At 44.3% G+C, this 27,807-nt stretch overlaps 4 protein-coding genes across 4 annotated transcripts; 2 read left to right on the top strand and 2 right to left on the bottom strand.

Moving 5' to 3' along the window:
- Nucleotides 1-4,380: 4,380 nt before the first annotated feature.
- PCOAH_00015090 (Uncharacterized protein) lies at nt 4,381-8,504 on the bottom strand (the record flags this gene model as incomplete). Its single annotated transcript, XM_020058318.1, has 4 exons — nt 4,381-7,793; nt 7,926-8,018; nt 8,196-8,338; nt 8,491-8,504. 4 exons carry the CDS (start codon nt 8,502-8,504, stop codon nt 4,381-4,383), a joined length of 3,663 nt encoding a protein of 1,220 aa, XP_019913896.1.
- A 7,300-nt stretch (nt 8,505-15,804) lies between these two features.
- Nucleotides 15,805-16,275, top strand: PCOAH_00015080 (60S ribosomal protein L30; the record flags this gene model as incomplete). Its single annotated transcript, XM_020058317.1, has 2 exons — nt 15,805-15,928; nt 16,073-16,275. 2 exons carry the CDS (start codon nt 15,805-15,807, stop codon nt 16,273-16,275), a joined length of 327 nt encoding a protein of 108 aa, XP_019913772.1.
- Nucleotides 16,276-16,815: 540 nt separating this feature from the next.
- PCOAH_00015070 (Uncharacterized protein) lies at nt 16,816-23,578 on the bottom strand (the record flags this gene model as incomplete). The annotated part of the gene is made up of 24 exons (XM_020058316.1): nt 16,816-16,977; nt 17,079-17,214; nt 17,315-17,477; nt 17,595-17,790; nt 17,901-18,038; nt 18,160-18,323; nt 18,484-18,730; nt 18,850-18,930; nt 19,043-19,118; nt 19,252-19,370; nt 19,461-19,543; nt 19,647-19,853; nt 20,005-20,125; nt 20,220-20,448; nt 20,541-20,666; nt 20,827-21,149; nt 21,359-21,560; nt 21,691-21,798; nt 21,916-22,234; nt 22,335-22,416; nt 22,520-22,684; nt 22,854-22,957; nt 23,110-23,236; nt 23,498-23,578. 24 exons carry the CDS (start codon nt 23,576-23,578, stop codon nt 16,816-16,818), a joined length of 3,759 nt encoding a protein of 1,252 aa, XP_019913813.1.
- Nucleotides 23,579-24,763: 1,185 nt separating this feature from the next.
- Nucleotides 24,764-27,685, top strand: PCOAH_00015060 (Uncharacterized protein; the record flags this gene model as incomplete). The annotated part of the gene is made up of 1 exon (XM_020058315.1): nt 24,764-27,685. The coding sequence occupies one exon, from the start codon at nt 24,764-24,766 to the stop codon at nt 27,683-27,685; it is 2,922 nt and encodes a 973-aa protein (XP_019913730.1).
- Between the last annotated feature and the right edge of the window lie 122 nt (nt 27,686-27,807).

The raw sequence follows: 27,807 nt of genomic DNA, 5'->3' as shown, positions 1-27,807 counted from the left end.
AAAGGAGTATGTTCATAATTTATGGAGTGTATAAGTATTATTATACAAAATGAAGGAACTAGGAAGGAGAGGAAGGGAAGGGGAACTTCCCCTTTATTTAGACCCCTGCCCCTCCTTCCTCCGTACTTCTTCCTTCCCTTCCACCCTTAACAACCCACCTACCACCCACCTAACAACCTTCCCTTCCACAACCTACCACCTAACAACCCACCAACCACCTAACAACACCACCCTAACAACCCATCCTTCCACCTACCATCTAACAAAATTCCCTCCCTAAGTTCACCCGACTGCACACCTACCACCTAACAACACCACCCTAACAACCCATCCTTCCACCTACCATCTAACAAAATTCCCTCCCTAAGTTCACCCGACTGCACACCTACCACCACCCCTAACAACATTCCGTTCCACCTACCACCACCCTAACAATCTCCCTTCCCTTAGGAAGTACCTTTCTTCCCTTAAGAAAGGTAATGTTCGCCTCCTGAACAAGAAATTTTGTTCTCCTCATTTCCTCCTTAGGAAAGTATGTTACCTTCCATCCTTAGACTCGTCCTTCCTTTCCTTCGTTAGAGCTCGTTCTCCTTCCCTCCTTAGATCTCCTTTTCCTTCCCCATACCTTAATCCTTCATTCTAACACCCCCTTCCTTCTAATACCCATCTCCTTCCATAGACTCATTCGCTTTACTTCCCTCAGACCCTCGGCCTTAACCCTTTCCCCTCCCTTCCTTAACCCTAAATGCGAAATCCAACATTCCCTTTCCTTCACCCCTCCACTTAACTCCCTTTTCCCTTCCTACCCTCACACTTCATCAACTTTCCTTCTCTCACACCTCTTCCTCTTTCCTTCATCCCCCTAACCCCCGTACCTCAACCTTACCCTTCTTTCCCTTTCCTTTTCCTTTAACTCTTCCCCTAATCCTAAAACCAAAAACCTAACTTCATTTTCTCCCCCTCCTTAGAGCCTTTCCTTAACCCCCTCCTTTTACGTTAGACCTTAAAAGCAGAATTCTAACTTTACTTTCTGCTCCACTACTCCTTATTTTAATTCCCTTAATATTAACCTCACATCATCATTCTTTTTTCTTTCCTTTTTTTTTAACACACCCTTCGGGTCTACCCCCCTGGGGTTGCTAAAGTAGCAGACCATATTATGGGGCATTAACCTAGAAGAACCCTTAGGTCACACACCCTTAACTTTTCATTCTAACACCCCTAACAACCTTTCTTCAACCACCCCTACACCCTTCATCCTAACATCCCTAACAAACCACCTACTACCACCCTAACAACCTTCCTTCCTTAGACCCCCGTTCCTTCTAACACCCATTCCTCCTTTAAACCCCTTTCCCACCGCTCACTTAGGAAAAATAGGAAAAAAAAAAGTGTTCACTAATCATAATTAGAATGTGTGCATCACAGAAATTTTAAAAAAAATTTCCACATTTTCTGCAGCAGCTGCTCATATGATATCTTACATGGCAGTTGTTATATTGTGCCCCGGAGTACAGTATTAAGCTGAGTGTAAAAATTTTCGCAAGGAATAACATTTTGCTGTTTTTTTGCTTCCTCTTTACTCCTTTGCTTCCTTCTTCTTTTAATGTATATTAATACTTTTTATGATTATTCCTTCTTTTTTTTTTTTTAATATTAGTAAACATTATTAGAATCATTCCTGCGTATGTGTAATTAGCTAGCGTTCTTCAAATTTTAGGGGTGTGTGAAGGTAACTTTTATTTTAAGTTCAGAATTTGGAATGTATAATAATAATATACATATGGATGTAATAATTTAAAGTAATTAGAAAAGTAGTTCATTTTATTATTACATATTTTATACTGCTCTAAAAATTAAGTTAAAAGTGGTTAGTATTCCTAATGAACTAATACAGGTTCTTTAATTAGGTCACAACACCCTCTTCCATTTAACGGTGTAGTAGGTGCAAATTATCTACCTATTCTGAACACTAAAATTGTGTATGTTTGTGTGCGCTCAAAAATTTTTATTTGCTCCTTTTAATTTTAGAATAGTGAAAAAAATGAAAAAAGTAGTGAGAGGAAAGTGAGTCCGCCTTCTTTTCTCTGGCATGTGTTGGAAGGAGTATATTAGTTTTTTTCTTGCATATCGCCATGTTGGAATGGTGAAATTTTTCTTTTTCTTTTTTCTTTTTCGCTCCTCTTTTGGGGCAGATAGACAATTTAAGAGGGAAGAGGGAAAGTTGCATAGTAGTGTAATAACCTAAAATGGTCGCAGTTATGTTGTTGTAGAATTGTGGGGGGGCGGAGGGGGTCAAAGAACTGAGTAGTATGGGGAAATGTGTAATATAGATAAAGAATGTGAATTACGATGTCGTTCTTATTTGGTTCTTCATTTTTGCTTTATATTTAGGTTTTTTCCCATGTGTAAGGGGGGGAGCAAATTTTTTTTTTAATGTGTGCACAAAAATGTTTTATGCACAATTTATTTAATAATTGTGGAAGGAAAGTTGCTGGGGGTAGTAGAATGGAAGGGTGTATGGCTATTATAATGAAGGGTTAGGGGTGTGTAGAATGAAGGATGTAACGGTATTAGAACGAAGGGTTAGGCGTCGTAGAATGAAGCGTTAGGCGTGATAGAATGAAGGGTTTTAGGGGTGGTGTTCAGTTTCTTAAGGACGGGTATGCATCTTAAGGTGTGCATACAAGAAAAATAAAAGGGAAAAAAAAAATCGGGGAGAAAAAGAAAAAAGAACGGAAAAAAAAATAAAGGAGAAGTTAATATTAAAGAAAAAAGGAAAATAATAAAATAAATGTGAACGAATGAATGAGTAGGGAGTGTGTAGGATTTTGGATTTAAGGGGAGTGTAGGATTTCGCATTTTAGGGGTGTATTATGTCCCACATAGGGGTATATGATTTCACATTTTAGGGTGTATAGTATTCCGCACCTATGAGCGTGTAGGATTAGGGGTATAGGATTATGGATGTAGGATTTCGCATTTTAGGGTGTGTGTATGTAGGATTTCCCATTTTAGGGGTGTGTGTGTGTAGAATTTCGAATTTTAGGGTGTGTATGTATAGGATTTCTCATTTTAGGGGTTGGGGATTTTACACTTAGGAGTGTAGAATTTGGCACTGAGTGTGTAAGGTCCTGCTTTTAGGGTAAGGAAGGGTGTGAAGGATTAGAATCAAAGGAGTGTTAGGTTCAAAGCAGCAATATGATCTGGTATTTAGGTGTTTTATGGAGGTGTATGAATTCTAGAGTGTGCGTACAAGAAGGAAGAAAACGAAGAAAAAATAGAGGAAAAAAGGAAAAAAAAAAACCTTAAGAAAAAAGAAAAGAAGAAAAAAAATAATAAGGGTGAATGAATGCGTGCGGGGGTGGAATTCCGCATTTAGAGTGTACGGTTTCACATTTAGGGTGAGTGTAGGATTTCGCATTTAGGGGGGTACAATTTCCCATTTAGAGTGTGTAGGATTTTATCCTTTATGGGTGGAGAATTTCGCTTTTAGGGTGCGGAATTTCACATTTAAGGTGTAAGATTTCACATTTTAGGATGTGCGGGATCCCGCACTTAGGAATGTGGGATTTAATATTTAGGGTGTGTGTAGCATTTCACACTTAACGTTACGATTTTAGGGTATAAGAACAAAAGTGTAGCTTGGTGCTTACTGTTTTAGGGAGGGGTATACATATAAAGCGTATATAGGAAAAAAGGAAAGAAGAAAAAGGAAGGATGCATAAAATTAATATTAGGAAGTAAAGAAAAAAAAAACACAAATGGAAAAGTGGATCTACCTCCTTTCGTAACTTACCCACGTCAGATGTCGACTTAACGTCAAAGGAGTGGGTCCCCTGGACATTTTCCGAAATAAACCGTTATTCGTTCTCCTTCCCTTCCAGATGGGGTGGCGTTCGTTTTGGTGTTCGTTTGTATGTTGGTGGTTTTTCTTCACCTGTCTCACCCGTAAAAACAAAAACCGAGTCGTTCATTTTGATACCGCAGAAGGTAAGGTGTACCACAAGGTGAAGGTACAATAGGGAGGACGAGTTGGTGTCTACGCTAGGTTCGAAACACATGCAATAAAAGGACAGACACAAATGGAAGAAAAAAAAAAAGGTAAGGTAAAAAAGGAAAGAAAATACGTTATATATCCCCTCTCAGGTAGCTCTACAATGGTCACGCAAAAATTTTCTACTCACACGAATCGTGAAGAATCTTTCTACATTTCTCCACGACGATCATATAATAGCAACCCTTTTTAGGAACCCCCCCGCGTGGGGTCGGATCATCTGGGGAGAACCTTAATGCGAAGCGGAAGGATGCAGAATGGGTCAGTCACCCATGTAAAGGGGCACTAACACAATCCACTTCGGCAGGACCATCCGACGCACATTACCCACCTTGGCTGAAAAATTGAAGGTCCATGTCCTTTGACAGATCAACGCAGAACGCCCCATCGTCAAATGCGGCGGCGTCCGCATCGTCATATAAAGAATTCTTGTCCTTGCCGCTTAGCGCACCATCTTCACCATAACTGAAAAAAGGCCTTCCATTACCCCCCTCGTGGAAATCATAAAAGAAGGAACTGTCCAGGCGGTCGTACGGGGGGGAGTTACTCTCCTCCAGGAAACTTCGCACTACGTCGTCTTCGATCCCTTTCTCGTAGTCATAGTTGAGGAAGGCCCCCGTCAGCGCGTGACTTGCGTGATTCCTCCCCCTATCGGATCTGTTCTCCTTGTGCGCGTTACTTCCCACTAATCCGTTGTCGCACCCACCTGCTGAACCATCTTCCATGTGTATCCTGTCGAACGGCTCAAGATTGACTTGATCCCACTTCTGATCATCCCACTTGGGACCACCCCAGGAGAGGTCGTTTATCAAGTTCGCTTCCCCCCCTTCACAAAGATGACGTGTCGAGAAAATATTCCTCTCCGTTAAGTCATCATATAAATCACTCTTCTCAAAATGTGTCTCCCCTTTTTTCTCCTTCGTGTTACCTATCCTGACAGCCCCTTCATCGGTGCTCACAAGTCTTTCCTCCTTATCGTCCCAACTATAATTGGCCATAAAAATGTTTTCGCTTCCCATTTCTTCGTACCCAATGGGGATATTATCCAAACTGGAGTGATAAAGCTCTTCCTCTTTGCTCTTCAATCGGGAATCTTCTCCATTGTGGACCACTCTTCTCCTTGACATGCTCCTTTTCGACCAACAACTCATGTCCTTCCCATCCGATAGGACATTCTTCATACCTCCGGTCCTGTCTAAATTTGCCAAGTAGGATTCTTCATCATCCAGGGTGAGGAGGGGACTTTCTCCAGAGGTGTCCATCCCCATGGGGCAGCTTTCACTTAACGAGGACAGACCTAACCACCTATACAACAGACGATTCTCCCTTTCGATCATCTTGTCCTCATTCGAATGGATAACATAATCGTCACATCCATCATGGTAGTTATTCATCCCTGGAGAGTCGCTTTGCACATTCATGCGGTAGCGGCTACTATTTGTGGGATTGTTCCTGCCATTGCTGACAAGTGAGTAAACAGGGACATCCCCTTCCCTTTTCCGACCGCCGACTGGTTCAACTACCTTCTTCTGATTAGCAACACTCCTAACACTGGAAAGGTCCTTCCTCCCGGCGTGGTCGCTACTGTCATTCTTCGTTCCCCCTAGGAGGACTTCATCTTGTGAGACACACCTATGTGATGCGCTTTTCACGCCACAGTTATCCGGCAATCCCCTCAAGTCGGGACTCTTTTGTCTGAACATGGAAAATAAGTTATACGGCCTAAGGTTGGCACAGTTCTTGGCCCCTGCGTAGTCCCCCAATAGAATTGGACTGTCCTTGGGGACCTCCCCATGCTCGTCGTCACTGACGCCCCTCTGGAAGTTTCCATCTTCCGTCTGCAACCTCTCCAGCACCGAACATCCGCTCCATTGTTGCATCTCTTCAAAGTATTTTAGGAGCTCGTTATGGTGAGCCGCGTCAGGGGGGTTCCCCTTCTTCTCTTCATGACTCCCCAACAATGCTTTTTCCATCGAATCGCGTATTACCCCCCCGCTTTTCCGACAGGCCGATCCAATTCCGCTCTCCTCAATCCTTCCGAAAAAAACCTCATCAACATTTTGCGCGCACATATCCACTGTGCTGCTACTGCCATACTGACTGTTGCTTCCGCCTTGCATGCCGCTGCCGTATCGGGTCAGTCCCTCCGCCGACCCTTCCTTCGAGACACCATTCTGATCACTACTACCATTTGCATTTGCATTTTCCACCTCAGGCAGACAGGTAGTCGATCCCTTGTGCGGGATGCTTCCATTAGGAGGACCACTCTCCCTAACGTTCAATGTTTTATTCTGGCTACTCATTCTTGGAATAACCCCACTTTTGCTACCCCTGTCCAACTGTCCTTTTTCCCCACCAAGACGTCCTCTTACCTTCTGTACGTCAACATCCAGGTAGGTCTTACACGTGCTACATGCATTTCGATTCTCGACGTGTTCGTTTGTCTGTGCCAACCGGAGGAGGGAACCCTCCATGAAATCACACATGTCATCCCTACTAATGGGCAAAGTGGACTCGTAATACCTAGCCAGATGAAATTTCTCCTCATCGTTATCTTTTCCATTTCCCTTCTTCATCTCATTGGAAAGGTTCTCCTCGAGTACATAATGAGGAACCTTCCTGCCTCCGTTACTGTTCCTGTCCACACCGCTATTCCCGGATAGCATTTCCATTGGGTAGCCTTTACCCTCCCAAGAGACACCTCCCCGAACGTTCAACCGGTCTGTACTATGTATCAACCCGTCCCCCTTATCAGCGTTGGCCTGACTTCTTTTTTTCTCCTCCTTGAATGTGGTACTTTCGCTGGAGAGGGCCTTCTTCCCCGAGGCTCGCACTCTGGTGAACACATCCCCCGGCGGAAAATTTTTACCACGGGTGGTTCCACCTTGGTTGTTACCTAACCGTAACGTGGACCTCTCACCCATGGCGTCCACGTTTTTTCCCAGGCCGAAGTAAATCGAATCTTCACCACTGGTCCCACTTCTGTAATCCACCACCCCACAATTGTTCCTATTCTGCCCAGATTCTTCCCCATTAAAGGATATGATAGAGCGCGAATTGAAGGGGGGCGTAAGGTTCTGCCTCACCGATTCAGTGGAACCATTTCCCTCATGCTGCTGTCTATTCTGAGGGTAATTCATTTTTTTAAATCTTCCTTCTAATGGATAATCCTCCTTATCATCCTGGAGGAGTAATTCTTTATCATAACGGTTGACTCCCCCTTGTGTGCTTTTCATACTCATGTTTATTGCACATAATTTTGTGTACTTCCCATTTCTGCCACGTAGGAGAACTTCGCTTTTTTTTTCTTCCTTCCGAGAGCTCAAATTGGGAATGTTATTGTTTAAGAACGCACTGCAGGAAGAGTTCTTTATCAGACTTGCTCTGTTCATACCTTTGGATGTGTTGTTTGTTCTGTTGGCGCTTTTCGCCTTTTCCCGCGTGTGTTGGTTGGAGGCACTTGATGAGTTGGAACTACCCTCGTTAAAGTTTACGCTTAGTTTCCACTCTCTGTGTTTTTCTTGGCGGGCCAGGTGTAGCAGTTCTTCGCTGCGCAGGTCGCTTCCCCTGTTTAGTGTGGACGATTCTCCCTGGTTTACGAAATCCAGGCACCTGTTCAGGTGAGAAAACTCCATTTCGTCCTCGTGCATGTTCTCCTCATAGAACTGCACCAGCTTCGTGTTTATGTCATTTATGGAGTGCGCAAACCTGCACTGGTTTCCCTTGATACACCTGCCTGTATAGAAGAAGAAGTGGAAAAAAAAAAAAAAGATGTGTCGACTTTCAGATCGGATTGGCTGCAGCTATGTGCTGACTCTTCCCCTTGGAAACAACTACAAGCATAAAACAAACTGATTGCTAGGCGAACCTTCTCTGTGAAGCTGGCAGATAGCCGGCTTCCCAACCTCCCTCAGCTCGTTCACTGAATGGGCATAAATGCAGTTATGGTCAGTGCATTTTCCTGTGAACATGGGGATGGAAATAAATAAATAGGTGGGTGTATGTAACACACTTGTAGGGCTTTCGAAGGTAGTAAAAAAGAAAAAAACAATGGAGACGTACCAGGCACTCAACGAGACACTTCTCTTATGTGTGCGCCCCCAAAGAAAAAAAATATATATATGTAGAGGAGGAATACCTAGTATGTAACTTTTACATAACTTCGTTTTCCTCATGTCGGGCTTTATCCTCAGTTCGCTAATGTCATGGGCAAAGGTGCAGTTTTCTCCTCGGTCACACTTATTTATCAGTGCATATTTGCACATCTGAATTTTGTAAATCCTAATATGTGAAGAAGGAAAAGAAGGATGAGAAGGGTGCGTACAAAAGTGATCCACATGCTGCCGTTACTTAGTTGAGAAGCCTCCGTTGCGGGCGCAGGAGATGTGTAGCTCCATATCGTTTTTTTCTTTATTTTTCTTTGTTTTTCTTACTTAAATCGATGCATTTTTTCTGGACTTCTTAAGTGTGTAAAAGTTGGGCAAATGGGCCTGTGGGAATGGCCGAAGGCGGGGCCAACCTTAGTGACGGCACTGCTAAACAGTGTGTACGTTCCTTGTGCATAAATACAGGCACAATGAATAAAAAAAAATAGCCAGGCAAAGGAGAGAAATAAAGAGAGACGCTAACGCGACACGTTGCTGAAATCGTCATTCAAAGAAGGTAGGATGAAACGCTTGCACGGTTCACTTGGCAAAGAAGCTCTTGTTTGGCGAAGGGCATACACACACATACGTATATATATGTATACGTACAGATGTGAAATCACGCGAAAGTGGTTTTTACTTTTAAAACGAAAGCATGCACACGATACAAATATATAGAAATGCACATATTTCCACTCTCTCACTCATGTAGGCACTTCAGTCTACACAGTTGCTGTGCGTAACTAACTCCCTATTTGCAGGCAACTCTTCTATGCAAATTTCTACTCATACAATTCTGCGAATTTTTTTTTTTTTTTTTTTTGAACTGTTCATATGTTTTTTTATTTTGTTACGTGTACATACAGGTATTTTTTTTTTTTTTTTTTTTTTTTTCGATTTATTCGGCGTGCTCTACACAACTGTCGTTTTTATTACATCTAATCGTTGCAATAAAAAAGTTGTTGCAAAGGCGCTACTGTAGGAACTAGTGTTCAGGTGTGTACAGACATGTAGATTCTCCAGTTAGAATGAAAAATGCCACGTGAATGCACGTAATCAGATAAATGCATGCATCGGGGGAAGCACAATGGCTGGAAAGAACGAACAGCTGCGTGGGCTCCTCGTTACTATATTTCTGCATTCAATTTAATTTTAAAAATGTAAAAAAATTAAAATAAAAATGTAATAATCATCTCACTGCAACTTAAGAAAGAATTGCATGCTTGTGTGTACCCCAAGTAGAGGTGTAAAAAATTGAGGCTCTCCCTTCCCTGTTGCACCGCAGCGATGTAATGATTTTCACGCTTGGCATTTCTTCATAAAATGAAATACCACAAGATCATTGAAAGGGACAGAATGTACATATAAACATACGTGCCCTTGTGCACACATTCTTAAGGCCTCCTTTCCCACATTTCACTGCTCTTCCACAGGGTGCATGCAGTGTGTATCACTCTCAGTTATGTGCATGTGCAAAAGAAAATTAATAAAAGGGGGGTCACAAGAAAAGAGGGCACACTCACCTATACACAAGTTAAAGAAATTAAATGACCCGCATGAGTTAAACTTGCAAAAAAAAAAAAAAAAATTAAACTTACTAATAAAGTGCGATGTGTTAATAATGTGAGTGATGATTAGCCAACAAAATGTGTATACAATATTACACAAGGGAGAGTCAAGGGCGAAAAAAGAAATGCACAGGGAAGTATGTAACGTAGAATAAATCAAAAAAAAAAAAAAATGTGCATTTATTCAGAGGCGTATTAAAAAGTTGCTTAAACTGGGGGAACACACACATTCATTTGGGTGATACATTGACGTCGTAGCGGCGCGCATTGTGCCGGTGCCTACACATGCATGCACCTCTCAGAGAAGAAAGATGCACATCACAAGTGGGAGATACAGCAATAAATATCATAAATGAGAAAATTAAAAATGGGCACATTAAAGAAAAAAAAAAAATTTAAGATGAAGCATAAAAAAGCTGCAAACTTTACTCTGCATCATTTGTTTTTTTCCCGGTTCAATCAGTTATGCACTCGAACCCGTATGCACAATGTGTATTGTATGTGTGTACGTATGTATGCTCATCCAGGATGGCATGCACTGGTTCCGATACGCCTTAAGGTAAAGCCACGGGTTCCCATGAGAAAACAGGTTCAAAGGCTGTTCGCACGTGGATTTGCAAATGAAAAAGGGAAAATAAAAAGGGTGAAATAAAAAGAGAAGGGAAAAGGGTTAAGAATACAAGGGGAAAAAAGAACAGCATGTCGAAGTGAAAAGATGGAGGAATAAGGAGGATATACAAAGAGCATTCGTCGCATCATAGCCACACATACAAGCAACAGTTAAATATCAGAGGAGGGCGCAAGGGTTCGTTTCTCGCTCATGCATGTGTGTGCAAACGAATCGTGCAGAATCATAACTACACTTGGGAGGACGTGTAGAGGTTAAAAGTTCACAAGCTTACATGAATATATGAATACATGAGTACAAGCTCGCACCAATTGGTGCCTGCCCCTATTTGGTACTCTTGTCAACGCATTCAGGTACCTATCATGCACGCGCTTGAAAGAGAAAATCATTCTTGTGTTTGCGCCTGCACTGTGGAGGAAGTTACCACCACAAGTGTAAGTACGTGCTGACAAACCAACAAATAAGCGCGTTGGCGTAGTTGTGTGCGCTCTTGAAACAGTTCTTCTCTCATTCGAAGCAACAACATAAATTTCGAGCATAACAACATGCGGGCGAAAAAGCCCATCAGGGTGAAAATAAAATGGTAAGTGCAGAACAATCAGAGGTTTATTCTCGCTTTTTTTTTTTTTTTTTTTTTTTCTCTTTTTTTACATTGTCGAAAAGAGCATTAAAATAAAAATATACATTTTTTTAAGGTGAAAATGTTTCTCTCAAACCAAACTTTTAAAAAAAAAAAAAAAAAAAAAAAAAAGTTACATTATGAGCAAAACCCGACGCATGACTAGTGGTGCGTGCACCTATATGTCCGAACAAAGTGCACGAATAAGCTTTTCTCGTTCCCATTGCAGTAAAAAAGGAAAAAATACAAATAATAAACAGTAAACACTAAATGCACCCCTTCTGTGGATGAGGACCTTAGTCCTCACCATGAGAAACGCACTTGGGTGGCACTCCTTAAAGTGTGGACCTTAACTACGTTTCACGCACCACACGTATAAGCACGACTCATACATGGGGGTCGCTTTCGTCGCACGGGGAAGGAATGCATACACAAGTTATCACATGCATATTCATATATATGCTTGCAAGGTTCCCTCCCAAGAGGGCATTCACCTTACACGCATGCAGGTGACCGGTTTCCTGCAACCATATGCAACACGCCTCTGATCGGTTATTAATAAAGCAACGCAAATGCACTTTTCGCCTGAACAGGCACGGTAAAATAACGAAAATTAACTTAAAAAATATATATAAAAAAAAAAAAAAAACTTAAGGTTCTAACTGGTTGACTAAATTCACCGGGCACACGTAAATAAAACAAGCCTTCAATTCGAGGAGGGGAATATAGGTCAAGCATGCAGGGAAGGAGCTACAAACGGGAACGTCCGCATTGCATGCATAATGTTAAAAATTCGAACATGCTTAAAAATTTTCATTAAAAAGGTAAATGTGGCATATCAAGAGGGGAAAAAAAAAAATGAACAACTTCGAATGTAAACCTGTTCACCTATTCTTTTTGCCGTCCCTCCCTTCTCTTGCTCTTCTTTTTCCATTGCCTTAGTAATTTAAAAAATGGTTTGCTTAAAATGGAGCTATGGTGAATGAAAAAAAAAAAAAAATACACTCAAAAACTGTTTTTTGTGAACTTCTTCCTTTCGTCTGTACCAACACCCACCTGTGTGCAGGGTACGCAAGAATGTCACTGGGCTTATCCATACTGGAACATTGAAAAGGACAAACAGGTGAAACACAACAAGTGGGAAAACTCAGGTTGCTACAGGCGTACACGGGGAAAACGTATGACACAAGAATTAAGGTTGTATCCCCTACAAAGCCACAACTTGCACACAAGGAAAAGCCCCTTTTTGCATGCACAAAAAAAAAAAAAAGATCCGTAGTGTGATTTGCCGCTTAAGGAGGATTTCCCTCGATTAGAAGGATCCCGAAAGTTGTGCACGGAAAGAAGGAAGGAATATTTTATTTGGGTAAAAAAGGCATGTAGTAGAGATATACACACTGTAAAGTGCTGAATGAACAACGATGTCAATTTTCGTTTGGGTGATTTTCCCAATTGGGGGAATCTCCCATTTTGTTGTTCCTCCTCGTCAGTCCACTGGCCCACCAAGTGGGAGGCGCTTACCCAAAAAAAATGAACACAAGTTAATTCTTCCTCAGCACAACGATGTGTTATTAGAGCATCCATGAATATATCGACACATCAATTCATAAAAGTATCTCCTTTCTTCCCCGACGCATGCACAGGTTTAAGTGTCATTCCTTATTTATGGCAATTTGGTCAGCCATTTTGCAAGTCGGTGCACGAACTTGCTCAACTGTCTGTCCATTCAGGTCATCGTATTGGCTTGCTATATTTTCCAATGATCAATGTTGTTTCCAAAGAACGGGGCGCCCTACTCTTTCACATTCCCCTAAGAAGCCCAACTTGGGATAAAGCCCAGATGAGTATACATATCTACATGAGCACTTTTTTTTTCTTTTCTTTTTTGGCTCTATTTTCGCACAATTTTTTTGTTTAAATTTTTTTTCTTTAACTTTTCAAATTGGAACATGTGTGCATGTAGTTGCAACGGGTAAAAAAAAGGGATAGCTCAATGAAAGGGAAGAAGTCGGTGCATCGTTCATTGACTTGTGTCGAAGTGTCCTCATCACAGCATTCTTCCTCTTTGGTTACCAAACAGAACATGGCTATCAAAAAAAAGGAATACATACTTTACAAAATGAGCTCTTTTCCGTGAGGGAAATAAACAATGAAGAGGGAGTGCTCATTATATTTTCCACTGCACCCCCCTTTTGTTCCACTTTTAGGGGGATACACATGAGGGAAAAAAAAAAAATGCATTCACATATCAGGCATATAATCCAAATAATTACCCACTTTTAAGCAGCCATTTTGGTCAAACACAATTTTTATATTTCTGTTCATCCCTTTTTTCCTAGTCGCTTTGTTTCATCTCTAAAAGGGGTATGGCCCCTACAGGTTAGAGATCGTCCTCCAGTGTACCCATTGAAAGTGCTAGTATAGCTGCGTAGTGTGTACTGTGTGCACTTTAGGGGGAGGTATATCTTGGTCTACCGGCGCAGGCTCACCCAAAAAGTGGAGTTACAATATCCCTTTTGAAAATCCCCCTCCTTTTCTGATCGGAATTGCATGCGTGTAGAGACCCACAGTGTAAAGAAGGGACCGTAGGAATTATACAGAATCCCAATAAATTGGACTTATTAAGACTTTTCACCAATTGTGCTGGCGTGTACATACACCCAAAAAGGAAGAGTAAATGTGTATAGCACATGTGGGGCAGACTTAGAACAGAGGTACCTAAACACAGTGACACACATAATTGTGTGCAAAAGTAAAGGGGTCATGAACTGGGACAAACTTCACTTCTCCCTTGTGCCGTCCTACAGACTAGCACACCTGACGCCTTTCCATGGGAAGCGAACGTCCAGATAAAACTTCCTCGCAGAGGAACTTCTATACATGCGTAACAACGTGGAAAAGATAAACCAAATAAGAAAAAAAAAAAAAAAAAGAAAGAAAGCCAAAGGAAGAGCAAAATGGGATACTCCCCCCGTGACCCTCAGCCACACCGCACATACATTTGCACATAGAAAAGTAGCCACCCTTAACTGCAAATGGAAAGAACAACAATGCTGGAAAATAGAAAAAAAAAAAACATTCCTACATTTTCTTACAGTAATTATTACACATGCGTTACATTTCGCAAAATTATTTATCAGCCAAAACTTCTTGCACACGAAATAGTGGTGTTTTTTTTTTTTTTTTCGGCGAAGGGGGGTGGATAATTTGAAAAAAATGATATGTCCATACTGGGAAGAACTGACACTGTTATTCTCCACTATTGGGTGGAAATAAATTTTTCCTATAAGGACCCTACCATGTGAACGCACCGCAAAGGAAGGGCGGCCTATTACCTTACATCATTTAACCTGTTGGTGTGTAGGTACCTATCTGGTGGGCGCGCGTGACTGAATGATAAAACGGGAAAAGAATCTCCGAGCAAATCCCACGTCAAGGGGAAAAACGCACCTTCCAACGGTTAAACAAAAACTTATGCAGATAAGAACATCCTCACATCTGCCATACGCGCGCGCTGCATACATTTTTGCTTCTCCGCAGTTGGTCATGTGAAAAAGCACTTTTTATATAAAATTCCCCCCCGTTGGTTATTCTTCCCTTAGAAGCACTACACTGAAACGGTAAAGGGATGTCGGTCACTTTTCTTTCCCAGAGAATTTTACACTATGTACAGTACGCCAGCTCGGTTGCCCCGTTCGGGTTTTTTGTTCCCAACAAAATTGGAAAAGGAGGAGCGAAAAATACAAAATGCGTGGAAAAAAGAAAAAAAAAAAAAAACGCACCACCAACATCAAAATGGGCACCTCATTATAAATGCCCTCTGCCGATACAACCAATGAAAAAAAAAAAAAGAACAAATTTATTCAAATTATTTTTTCTTTCCCGCTGTGCTGCACTCTTCCCGCGTATGGTGAAAAGTGCGTGGCTTTTTTTTTTTTTTTTTTGGTGCGGATCCGTATGTTCGCGTGGTGGTGAATTTGCGCGGGAGAATCCCCACCCCCAAGAGGCGGCTACCGCAGGGATAATGGGGACGAATACATTTGGGACGATTTGCCATTCGAGCGGAATTGCACTCGGAGATTGCCCTTTTTTTTTTTGCTAACTTCTTCGCTGCACAAGCAAATATATGCAATGTATAAATGAGCATAGGAGCATACCTTGCCCGCCACCCTTATCCCCATCGGCGCTTTTTTTTCCCGCGACCGGAACCACCTCGACCAGGTTATAAGCCGAGCCACGTAGCAATAAAGCAACGGCGTATTTTGCAATCCGGAAAAAGAGTTTTTTTTTTTTTTTTTTTTTTTTGTTTTCCTCCTCAAATTCGCATCTCCCGTTGTACACGTATTTTCACAGTTACAATGTGACTGACTGAACATCCGAACTGCCTCCTGTGAAAAGTGACCAGTTGTTTTTTTTATTTTTCTTCTATTCCCCATTTGGGATTGTAAAAAAGAAGGTTAACCCTCGCATCATCTCTGCGCGTGAAAAAAAAAATATTTTTTTCTTCTTTTCCGCGAAGAAAGGATAGTTATTTTATAGCGCGTTCGCTACAAGTAGGTAAGAAGAGAAGAGCATCTCCTTCTGGCGCGCTGTTTTGACCACGCGTATGAATGCTTTTTACCCTGCTGAATGTATGCTCTTTACTACGTTGTGAATTTATGCATCCCCACACGTATTGATTTTCCCTTACCCCTTGCTCTGCTCCGTAGCTTTTTTAATACCCACTCCAAGCCGCATCGTTGCTCCGCTGTTCGACCGTTTCAACGTTCCACCGTCTGTAATTCAACATGGCAAAAAAGTCAAAGAAAAGCGCGGGAGATAACATTAACGCCAAGCTACAGCTTGTGATGAAATCTGGAAAGTATCAGTTTGGAAGGAAGTCCTGTTTGAAGGCCCTGCGAACCGGGAAAGGTAACCCTGCAGTTTCCGCGCCGCACTCTATGCGCATCAGGCGCATACGCACATACGTATATACGCGTATTACACTTTGCACATGATCATATATGTATAACCTCACAACTCCGTATTTGTTTTCCCCACCACTTTTCCCCCCAGGCAAGCTCGTCATCGTGAGCAGCAACTGCCCACCCATTCAGAGGAGTGTCATAGAATACTACGCTATGTTATCGAAATGTGGGGTCCACGATTACCATGGGGACAACAACGATTTGGGTACTGCCTGCGGAAAGTTATTTCGAATCAGCTGCTTGGTCATCACGGACGTGGGTGACTCGGATATTATCAAGACGAACGAGTAAAATGTAGAATGGTAAAAGGGGTCCCAGCAGGGGATCCACAAAGGAAGGAAGTAACCTTCCCAGGGCGAGAAGAAGATTGAAAACAGGTTCAGAATAGAGGATTTAGAACCCATCGTGGAGACCTTGTGAGAGAACAGCTTCTCGCAGGAATCCAGGTCAATACCTGTTTGCATGTTCCGTGCCAGCAACTTCCCTTCTTTCTCTGCGTCCTTTTACGCGTCTTTCTTTTCTTCCCTTTTCTGCCTTTTTTTTTTTTTTTTTTTCCTGAAAAGATATACCTACATAATTGCCCTTACATAATATGTGCACGCTGCGCCACGGAAACTTGACCCACGTTTTCTGATGAGGAAGTTTTTATTTTAAATGAACCCATAAAAAGTTAACTTTAAAAAGTGGTAACCAATAGTTTATGCGTTGTTGTATTGTTACTTCGATGGGGAGAGTTTTCGCTTACTGGGTGTCAAAACAAAAAAAAAAAAAAAAAAAAAAAGGGGGACCACATAACAATCCTACGGGGGAAACTACCTTCCCAGCTGGACCTCACTTGGGGCTCCACATGCCCAGGCGGGTGCCAAACAGAACCTTCAAATATTTCTGCCTGTTCGTTTTGACCCTTGCCTCGACTTTCTTCAATGTCTCATTTGTCACAAATATGATGAGGCAGAAAATAACTATAAGTATGCTGAGAGTCGCATCAGGGTACTACCAAGGGGGTGAAAAGGTTCGGGGTGGAGATAACATGTGGTGATGATTCATGTGTAGTTGGTACAAAAACGTATATTGTACAGTGAAGATTGTCTCACCTGAATTAGGTAGTAGGGGGGGAGCATATAGACACGCAAAGCCACGTATAGGAGACTCAAAATGAGGAAGATGAACAGACAGGAGAAATATGTTTTTGAGTTATGGATGCAGCTGAGCTTGAACAGGGGTTCGTACCTACGTGGAGGAAAGGGGAATGTGGGGCAAGCCATATCGGGTATGTCATATCGGGTAAGAGGCAACGAATGCACAAGAATGGACAGCGCCTCTCTCTCACCTGTCACTGTGAGACAGCGAAGAAACAAAAAACAAAAGGGAGAAAACAAAAAAAAAAAAAATCTGCGTCTGCTTGATCATCACACCGGTCATGTTTCGCCGGAGATTCATAGCCTCCTTGTCGGAAAATGAATACAGGAGCAGCTGGCATTTGGAGAGGGAGCCTGTAGGGGGGCAAGGGAGCGGTGCATTGTGTAGCCCATCGGGTGGTGCTGCAACGAGATTGATCGGCACAACTATTTCCTCATTCTTCCTCTCGGCGTGGAAAATTCGGTGCCTACCTAGTTGCACACTCTGCGTGCAGTGGTGCGCCACATTCGCCAGGAAATTCTTCTGCAACGATCTCAACACGTCTTGGCTCAGGGTGGACTGCAAAATGTACTCTCTCGCAAACTGCTTGTTAATGAGTTGTACATAGTATACAGGTAGCGTGATGCAGGAGAGCATGTAGGGGATCCACCTGATAAGGTAGAAGAGCTGCCAAATATGGGGTGAAAAAAAAAAAAAAAAAAAAAAAAAAATGAGTTAGGCATCAAGGATGAAATGACTGCAGCGCCACTGCACGGATGCACCGATTCATGCCATACCAGCCTCTTCAGCAAAAACTCCCGCGTAATGACCTTGTCAGGGATCTCGTTCATTATGGTGCTGTTGTTGTCGTTGCCCAGCAGGGCGATTGACAGGAGGGGTATTATCAGCAGGACGAACAGGAGGTAGTCCATGACCTGCATATGGGAGGGGAGTCCAATTAAACAAGTGGTAAGGTAGAAGAAGACAAACCCCATATTATGGAGGAGGAATTCCCCCTGAAAGGAGGTACAGCATGAAAGTGAGGAACCACCCTACCGAGATCAGGGGGGGCAGAAAGAACACCGAAACGAGGAACAACAGGAAGGACAACTGGGAGTAGTAGAAGTAAAAAAAAAAAATGGTCAGGGAGACGTTCTTCTTGTGGATCCTCGAACTCTTCAGCAGTTTGTATACCAGCTCCATGATGTTTTCTGAGAGGTCTGTTCAAGTGGCGAACAGACAAACAGAAAAGTCGTTAAAAGTGGTGTGGTACACATGGAGGAAGGTCATCCAGTGAAGCGACTTCAGGAGGATCATCCACTCTGAGAGTTCGCTCCCACGTCCAGCACCCTGCTTTTCACGTGGTCAGTTGACACATACCCAGTCGACTCTTCTCTATGATCAAATTGCAGGGAAGCGTATTCACGAAGGAGGCATACGATATGATGGGGTTCTGCTTCGTGGACAGCTCATCAAATGGGGTGTTCCTCTCCCTTTTCCCCTGGCAATCTTTACAGGAATTATTGTAAGGGAGAAGAATCGACACGGAATAATTGCACAGGCTGTACACTTCGAAGTTGCAGCAGTTCAGGCTGTTCCCAACGCAGGTTATTATTTCGTTGTTCTCCTGTGGGGGGGAAAGGAATGTGCGTCTTCCAAGGGGAAGAAAGGGTATACGCACACCTCATTTGGGTACGCATATCCGTTGCATATCCTCTGCTTGCCGCTGGTTAAGCATCCACTTACCAGCAAAATTCTGATCATCTCTGCCGTGTTGAACTGGTTGCAGCCTGAGTAGGACGAGACTCGCAACGGAATGTCGTCCACCTATTTTTTCGGGGGATCAAATAGGGAGGACGCAAAAGTGAATTCTTGCTCAGCGATGTAAGCATGGACGTAAAAATATGGTGACTACGAATTGTTTTTTTCCTTTTCCCACCTCCTGGATGTGCGTCTTAATGTTGTTGATGCCGCTCGGGATGACGACCTTCCCGTCCCTGTTTTTGAAGCTGGATCTGCAGACAGGAAAAGGGAAAAAAAGCATACACACACGTATGCCAATTCGATGTAGGCAATAGAAACGTTGCGAGAGAAGAAAAGGCATTGCTCAACATTCTAATGCACTAGCAGTATAGTGAGTCCACCTACTTATCGTTCAGACTCAGCGAAATGGACGTGTTCCAGTTGGTCTCCATGCCCAACAGGTTCGACACGTTCCTCGTGTTTGCTTGATCCGTTTTGCTGAAATGCACGAAGCGGATTCCTGCCTGGGATGAACAATGATGAATATACATAAGCAGTAAGGAACGGATTGTTAAGCGCGCCACGGTCTTTTCTTATGCACACCATGGAGGCACCATTTTAGGGAGACCCACATTTTGGAAGTCGTTAATCCTCATCTGAATTTCGCTGTTCGTCATGAGCTTCACTGCGGAGTTGCCTGAGCGGGGGAGGGCAGAGCAGGGACAGTGGCGCATCAGTGCATCAGTGTATCGGTGCATTGGCAGTGGTGTATTTTGCACCGTTGCAGGGACGTGCCTTACCGATGAAGATGCTCGTCGACAGCAAGTGCGAAAGGAACTTCTCATTCCCCTTCACAGGGAAGGGACTCTCATTGTAAAAATTCCTCAGGTGGTAAACTTTGCGCTTGTTTATCGTAAGGAGGTATATGTTCTTTTTAAAATTATCCTTCATGTAGTTCCTCTCTTCTGTGCTCAGGGGTCGGTATGCAAAGCATATGCTTTCGATTCCTGCGGGGAACAGGGGGTGGATGTTACGTGATGAAGTGGCACACGTGACGTCTCTCACGCCATCACAGAGAGGGAGCGGGAAACAAACAAACAAACACACACACACATACACACGTGTAAATGCAGATGCATACTGTGATGCCCCCCTCACCTGAGGAGATCCACTGCATGTTAAGGATGCGGAGCACCTTCTTCTTCTTCCGCTTCAGTCTCTTGATTGCCTTCCCGTCGTAGTAGAACATGCACTTGTTGACTAGGGCGTCCAGTTGTCCCTGCACGTGGGGGAGGGGGCACCGCATGGCAGTGTAAACCGCCATTTGTGTATCGACGTGGATGACAGTGTGCATGACGTGCCACCGAACCCACCTTCAGGAAGAGGTGGTACTTGTCCTTCTTCTTCTCGCACAGGATAAAGGCAAACACAAAGTTGTCCCTGGATGTGACTGCGTCGTAAATGTTGATGCCCAGGGCGTTCTCGTGCACGTGGTATGGCAGCTCGTCACCGTCCCCCGTGGTCTTCCTATGCTTCTTCAGCTCACTGCTCTTCTTCCTGTATAGCTCATAGTTGCTTTTGTTTTCCACGCAGAGGAAGAGCCTATCAGGGGGGGAAAGTGGGTGCACTGTTTAGCAGTTCGCCCGCTTATCAGTTCGACCGTGTTGTATGACCACCCCTCCTCTGGCACTCACTTGTGGAAGACAAACTTGTTGTAGGGATACGAAAGATTGCCAATATCGCAGAGACAAATGAAGAGGTGGCTGTAGTCCAGCTGGTTCATGTAATTCAGGATGTTGTTCTGGAACTCGTCCAGCAGTCTATTGGGGAAGGGGGAGTGATAAGTGGGCACTGATGAGTAGGAATGCGTTCCCCACATCTGTTGCGTGGTGTGGTTGTAACAACTGTTGAACATGTCTGTCCCCTCGTTACCCAACGGTGTGCACACAAGATTGGGAACGCCCCCCTGAACAATCTTACCTCAGATATTTTGGAACTTGCGTGTAGTAGGACAACAAAAAGAGGGAGTGAAGGATTTTGCGATTTTTAATTCTCTGATAAGCATACATGCTCTTATTATCCATGAGGATATCGATAACGGTGAGGATGTAGTTGTGGTGACTTGGTACCCCCTTCGTCATGGTCGAGCTTGACGGGGCCTCCTTCTTTGTGTTCATGGAGTTATACAAGCAAATCTCCTTGATGCTGTGGTTGCTGTCTAGTAGGATTCCGCTACTGTCTAGAAAACACAACACTGAACAGTCGCTCAGTATGTTCAGGTAGCATTTATCAATTTTGATGCCCTGCGGGGGGAGACAGCATCACAAAAAAAAAAAAAAAAAAAAAAAAAAAAAAAAAAAAAAAAAAAATTTAGCTAGCTGAATACCTGAGTAGGTGGGTTTACATTTTCTGGAGGCAACTTCTCTTCCCTTAGAGGCGCTACCAACGGCATGTGTTTCCCCCCTCCCCACAAAAGAATGAAAGGAAAGAAGACTCTCGAGTGATGTCTCACCTTAATGATTAGGAGAAATATGCTCTTCAGCGTGTAGAACAACCCGAAGCGCTTCTTGTCTGCATAGGAGGTGTCTTCTGTCGTCGTGGAGAAGTCGAAGGAGGAAGAAAAGTTCCTCTCGTAGTTCATCTCGTCCTTAAAGTAACTTTCATAGATGAGGTTCAGAGAGGAGCAGTATCCGTATATCAGCTCAGAGAAGATTCTTCAGGGGAGGTAGAAAATACATGCAAATGGGTTGCAACAAATGTATACCGGCGTTTGTACACGACAGTTTAGATAGCTGTCTTTCCAGTTAGGTTGGCAACCCCTCCAACCCTGTGGCAAAACCCTACCTGTGGAAAAAGGGCAGCATCGTGATCGACATCAGCACGCTGTACAGCAGGAAGTACATAATGATGAAGTGGGGGACATCCTCCCCGTGGCTTTTCATGTCGTTGAAGCTGCGAAGGGGGGGAGAAGTGGGGGGGTACAAGTATCCAGGTTAGGGGTAGTCCATTATAGAGGTAGTGCATGTTAGAGGTAGTCCATGTTGGGGGAACGCCTTCATGCAATCTTACTACAGCGTCGCCGCCATGACACACACGAAAAAGAGAACCGCCCACGTGTACAGGTAAAACGTATGTATCTTCTCGGTTAGGATCACATTCCTCAGGTTACCCTTATGCTTTGAAATTTTGCTCCTATCTGTGGAGTCCTGCATATACTTTCTAATGGTGCATATGGATACGTCTTCTTGTGCCACGAAGGAGTAGAGGTGGAAGGAGGGTAGGTAGTCCCTCTTGTCGTCCTTCGCGTGCTTCGTCAGCAGATTCATGCTAATGTGATCCTTATCCATGGGCATGAACACCTCATATTTTTCGTAGCGCCGCCCGTACGCTGCAAGGGGGGTTAGCACAGTTTGGATCAGCACAATGGGTGCACATTCCCAAGTTGGACAAAACGACCACGTAGAATCAGATTTACCCGAAAGACGTACCGCATTCGTCCATGTTGTACTCCACGCATCTGCAGGGGATGAGGTCCCCGGCACGCAGCAGGAAGATGTCCTGCTTGATTAGCTGCACGGTGGGTGGATAAGCGGGTCGATGAATGGATCGATGAGTGGGTCGATCAGTGATCCGGTGCAGCCGGCACCCGTTCCGTCCCTCTCTACGACCCTACCAGATTCGTCGGAAGCAGCTCCCATCTTCTGTTCCTCTGGATGAAAATAAAATGAGAGCTGGACAAATAAGTCAAATGACAATCGTCCTCCTTTTTTTTTTTGGAGACGTTTCTTGGTGACAACAATTTAGAAGCTTCGTTTATTTTTCTCAAAAATTCGTTCGTCTGCAGGGAGGAACACCTGGCTGTGTGCTAACATGCTCCAGTGGGTGAATACGCTGTGCGAATGCAAGTGGGACCAGGGGGAAACCTCTCCCTGAGGCTGCCCCTTATGGCCTTAACTTAGCAACGATGCCCCTATGCATATGATTGTGCAATTTTCCACTGGACCTACTTGGGCATCCTCAATCTCGTAGTAGAGAAAGACGAACAGCAGGAGCAGCAACGATATGAGGACGAACAAGGCCGTCAGGTAGTGTGAACTGATTATGTCGTTGTCTGTAGAGTGGGATAGTGTGGGGGTGACATATGGAGAGATGCGTAGCGAGACTTGCAAAACGACCTGCGGAACGGTGAGGAGGCAGGCGATATCATCCCACGCATCAATGACGCGCCTTCCACAGTGCTACCGCCAAAAGTTACGGACATACCCTTGAGAAAAAGTGGGCACGCCAACAGGGGAGCCAAAAAAATTGCCACCACAAGGAGCTCCGTCTTAAGGATGCACTTTAAAAAGAGCTTCCGTCGCGTCTTCTTTTTGTATTCATCCTTCAGCAGCTTTAGGGAGAGACGGGTAAGAGGATGGGCATGGGTGCGTTAAGGGGACATCATAGTGAGAGAGAGGTGCTCCCTGCACAGGTGAGTCTACCCTTGGCACCGAGAAAAGGACAACCCAATAGCAGCTTGATGGGAAGTGCCTCCCTCATTTGCACCTTTTTTTTTTTTTTTTTTTTTTTTTCAGCATATGTGCTCCTGTTTATACACTTAGGATTAGCACAACCCTTACACGAACGAACAGTTCTGACAGTGTCTCCGTACCTGCAGCTCCCTCCTCATGGTGTCACAGAAATAAACGTCATCTATTTCTCCCGGGCGTTTCTTCACTTCCCAGTTAGCCATTTTGGTGCGCAAAATTGTTAATGAGAAAAAAAAAAAAAAAAAAAAAAAAAAAAAAAAAAAATTTTTTTTTTGATTATGGCTAGCATGGGAAGTATCCCCATTTGAACGTAACTGATTCTTTCTCCCTACCCACGCGCACATTTCAAATGCCCCTTCTTTCTGTTGTGTGCACGCCTGAGTTCGGGTGGGTCCACTGGAAGGTTTTTGCTTATGCTCGTCACCCTTGTTAACGGAACGGCGCACTGCAACTCAGCAACAATGCGCATAACACAGTGAGCTTTCCATACGTGCATCCTTATATACATTCCTACGTGCAAAAGCTGCAGAGAGCTCCCCTAAATTAACACATCCTGCGGCCATTCTCGCGCAACCTCGTGAGAACGTTGTCGAAAAATTATGACGATGAACTCCCTGCGCGTTTATCCAAATTTGTGAAAACGAACGCAACGCTTACACCCCCCACCGGAGGTAACTCCCCCAAGGTAACACTTCACGCAGGGGATATACTTTGTATACCTTACCCCAGGGTTACATCACCTCGGCCAATTCGCTTCATTACAATTAATCATTTGTCCTTTTTCTTTCTTCCTCTTCCCCTGCCGCGCATATTTTCACTTATGTAACGGAGGGAAGCCCACCCATGTCCGCGCTTCTCAGTTCCCCCCACTAGCCGGAAAAGTGAATGACCAACAGTTCGTCCCCAATGGGTATACTCCCCTACGCGCACATCGCAGGACCAATTTGAACGCGTCGCAAAAAATAAAATAAAAAAAAAAAAAAAAAATGTAGAAGGATTATTCACCCAAGCAGTTTTGTCACCCCATCCGATGACACAGCACACATTTTTCCGCCCATAAGTTATTTTCGATATAAGCACGGCAGTTGTCTTCATCACGAGGTGTATATCTTTGGGGAGTCCATTGGGGAAATCATTAACCCCCCGTTGCGTTGTTTCACGTTTCCACGCAGTTGCTTTTTCCGTGCTGTTTACCCATTTGCGTAGTTATGTGTGAACACTTATTTACTCGTTCGTTTGATTGCTTATTTGAATGTTTGTTTTATTGCTCCCCTTCCGCGGGTGAATGACCTAGAGAAGTATTGCCAAGACGTAACTCGCCAATAGGCCTCACTCCTACACGCAGGCGCCACGTGCATCATTCACTATTGCCTTCACGCATTGGCAAAATGAACGAAGCGAGGAAGCGCACAGACCAGCACGCCGCCGAGGAGGACCTAAAATTCGACGGCCTCTTTAACAACAAGGAAAGTAGCACCGATGGCAATTTCGCGAACATTTCAAACATAGCCACGATAAACTTTGCCCGTCTGGAGAAGGAGTTCCAGAGGATCTACAGGGACCCGTCTCAGGAGCAACCGTCATCCGTCAGTGAGTCCAACGGGGCGGACGAATTGAATGAAGCGAATGGCGATGATCACTTCTGTGGGAAGACCCAGGAGAAGGTTCACGGGATGGTGAACCAACCAAGTGAAGAGACGCTACATACACAACTCACTGGAATGCACAACGAAAGTTCAATCGGAGGGGACAGCTCAAAGGGGGAAGGAGAAAAACGTGCTGACGACTGTGGAGGTACGCTGTCAGCACAGTTTGAGAGGAGCGGACCCACGGGGCTAACCAGCCACAGCCAGCAGAACTTCCCTTCGACCAACTCCATTGAGCTGATTTTAAAGAGCATTCAGGAGAACACCATTTTGGAGACAGACAAGGGGAAAAATGGCAACCCCGGTGGGTGCAACTCCAACGTTGGGGCAGGTCACGCTGGTGCGGTGGACCCGGTGAGGGGTTCTCACCCCACGAATGTTGCAAAAACCGTTTCGCCAACCGCTTTGCCGATCACTTTGCCGATCGATTTGTCGACCTGTTCGTGCCGCCTCTGGTGGGACGACAAGCCCTTCGTGTACCATTGGGAGCGTGGCATGAACAGGAAGGAGGTACAGCGGTGCGTACACAACTTCTGCATTAACATTGCGAACGAGGACTTCTATCTGACACGCCTGGAGAAACTCCCCGAAGACAACCTTTTCAAGGAGAAAGAAAAAAACATACAAAAAATACAACTAAAGGGGAGTACCTACGCCTATTACAAACTTTGTGAGCGATATGAGCAAGAATCCTTGGGGGATGTGAAGCCAAATGAGGAATACCTAATAAGGAGGAAGAACCACGTGGAGGAAAAACTCATGGACCCACTCAACTTTCCAGAAGTGTTAAGAGCCATAGAATACACAAAGGAAGGAAGCAACCTGCTGAAGCATACCGTCTATAGCATTCCTCACTTACGTTTCTTCTTCGTAAGTAAGGATCTAGAGTTTATTAAATGGTTCTCCTCCAGGAAGACAGATGAGCAGTGCAAAATATATTTCAAAAAAATCAACAGCCTGGAAGTGAAGATCGTGCATGAGCACATGCTGGAAAATCTAAAGGTCGACATTTTGAAAAGACTGTCCTTTTCCATTGTCTACTTGAATGAAAAGAAAAAGGTAACCCTCACGTGTAAGTCTTTGCAAGAGTTTAACTACTGGGTCACCACTATTAGGGCCCTCATGTTCCGCGCGAAGAGGATGAAGACCACTCGAAGCGTCCTGCTGTCCCATGTGAGTGGAGGTGACATGGACGAAGAGGAAAAAGGGAACAACACACTCACGGGGGAATGGTCAAATGGCAATGCACATTATGCAGGAGGTGCAATAGACGTGGGGAGGAGTGGCCACCGTGAAGTCAACTCGTCTACATCGTTAAAACCCTGTGCAGCGCAGGATCCCTCCAAATGGAACCCTCACCACGGGGAAGCGAAATCCAACAAAATGTTCGAAGGAGAAGACGCTTCAACGGAGGAGGGGAAGAGTTCCCTGAAGTCATTCCATTTGTATAAACTCATTGTCTTCCCAGACTATAACCTCCATCAGATAAAGACAAAGTTTTACCTCCTCAAGGAGAAGGCATACAAGTACAGGATTCAAATTGAAAAGGAAATAGATGAGTATCAGATGGATGTCGACTTGGGGGGGGCCATTGATCATCCTGTTAACGAGGGTAACCCCCTAGTGGAGGATGCCGATCCGCACAGTGCCCTAACTTCCCAGATAAATTCTACCCCCCTTTACCACTGCAACCTTAGCGGCAATGTCAGGGGTAACGTGGCAGAGAAGGAGAACCCACTGAGGAGGGAACCCCCCTCCGATGGGAAGCACAACGAAACCTGGCCCAGCGGCTCCTCCCCCCATGTCGCCCCGCCAGAGCTATATACACTTAACAAGGAAACAAATTTAACCATTCGCGATGGTGGGAAGGCAGCCAAGGGAATGGCACCCATCCCAGCAGGAGGGGAAGTAGTAGACGCAGTAAACGTAGCAAACATAGTAAACGTAGTAGATGTAGTAGACGGAGGGGGAAGTGGCAACCCCGTTAAAGAGACCAATCAGAACGAACCGGAGGAAGACACAGACCAGTTTAAGCTCCAACTAATTGTTAAAATATATAACCGCATAGATAAGAAACTTAAGAAAGTTCAAAAGGACATCCTGCACGTTGTGAAGGTGCTGAAGAAGGAGGAATCGGAGAAGCAGCCGAACCCGCATCCGCAGGGGGGAAGTAGCGGGTTCTCTCTGGAACACATATGGAAGTACACCCAGGATGCATACAGAACGTTGGAGGGCAAGTTTTACAAAACGGGCGACGGTCGCTATGGTGGGGATAACCGCTACGTTCGCTCCAACGATATACACACCGAACAGAGAAAAACCGAACTGCCAAAGCAGCAACTGCGAAAAACGGAACTGCACAAACGCGAACTGCACAAACGGGAAGAGCAACCCGATTCGTCTGCGCCAAACGAATGGGACACGCCCGGTGAAAAGGACTCCCCGGAGGGACGCAACAACCAATCCAGAAAGCTCATCCACGACATTCTCTTCGACATGTGGCTCTGCGAAATGGAGCTCGGCAACATCGAAGACATCTACACCACCTATCTGTGCAACTCCAAAAGGAGGAAAAATTTTATTACAAACATGGACGCCCCTGCGTTTGTGAAGAACATTTCGCAGCAGATATCCAACACGATACTGCGCTACATGAACTTGTGAGGGGGGCAGGTAACCCAAGAGAGACGGTAATATACCAGAGGGGTTACCAACCAGAAGGGGAGAGGAAGACCCCTTTGGTAAGTAACAATTGTTTGGGTCAAAAAAAAAAAAAAAAAAAAAAA

The sequence above is a fragment of the Plasmodium coatneyi genome, chromosome 6 (assembly GCF_001680005.1).
Source record: "Plasmodium coatneyi strain Hackeri chromosome 6, complete sequence".
In the NCBI taxonomy this organism is placed as follows: Eukaryota; Apicomplexa; class Aconoidasida; order Haemosporida; family Plasmodiidae; genus Plasmodium; species Plasmodium coatneyi.
Note: the sequence above shows the minus strand (reverse complement) of the source record. Positions and strands in the feature narration are given on the sequence as shown.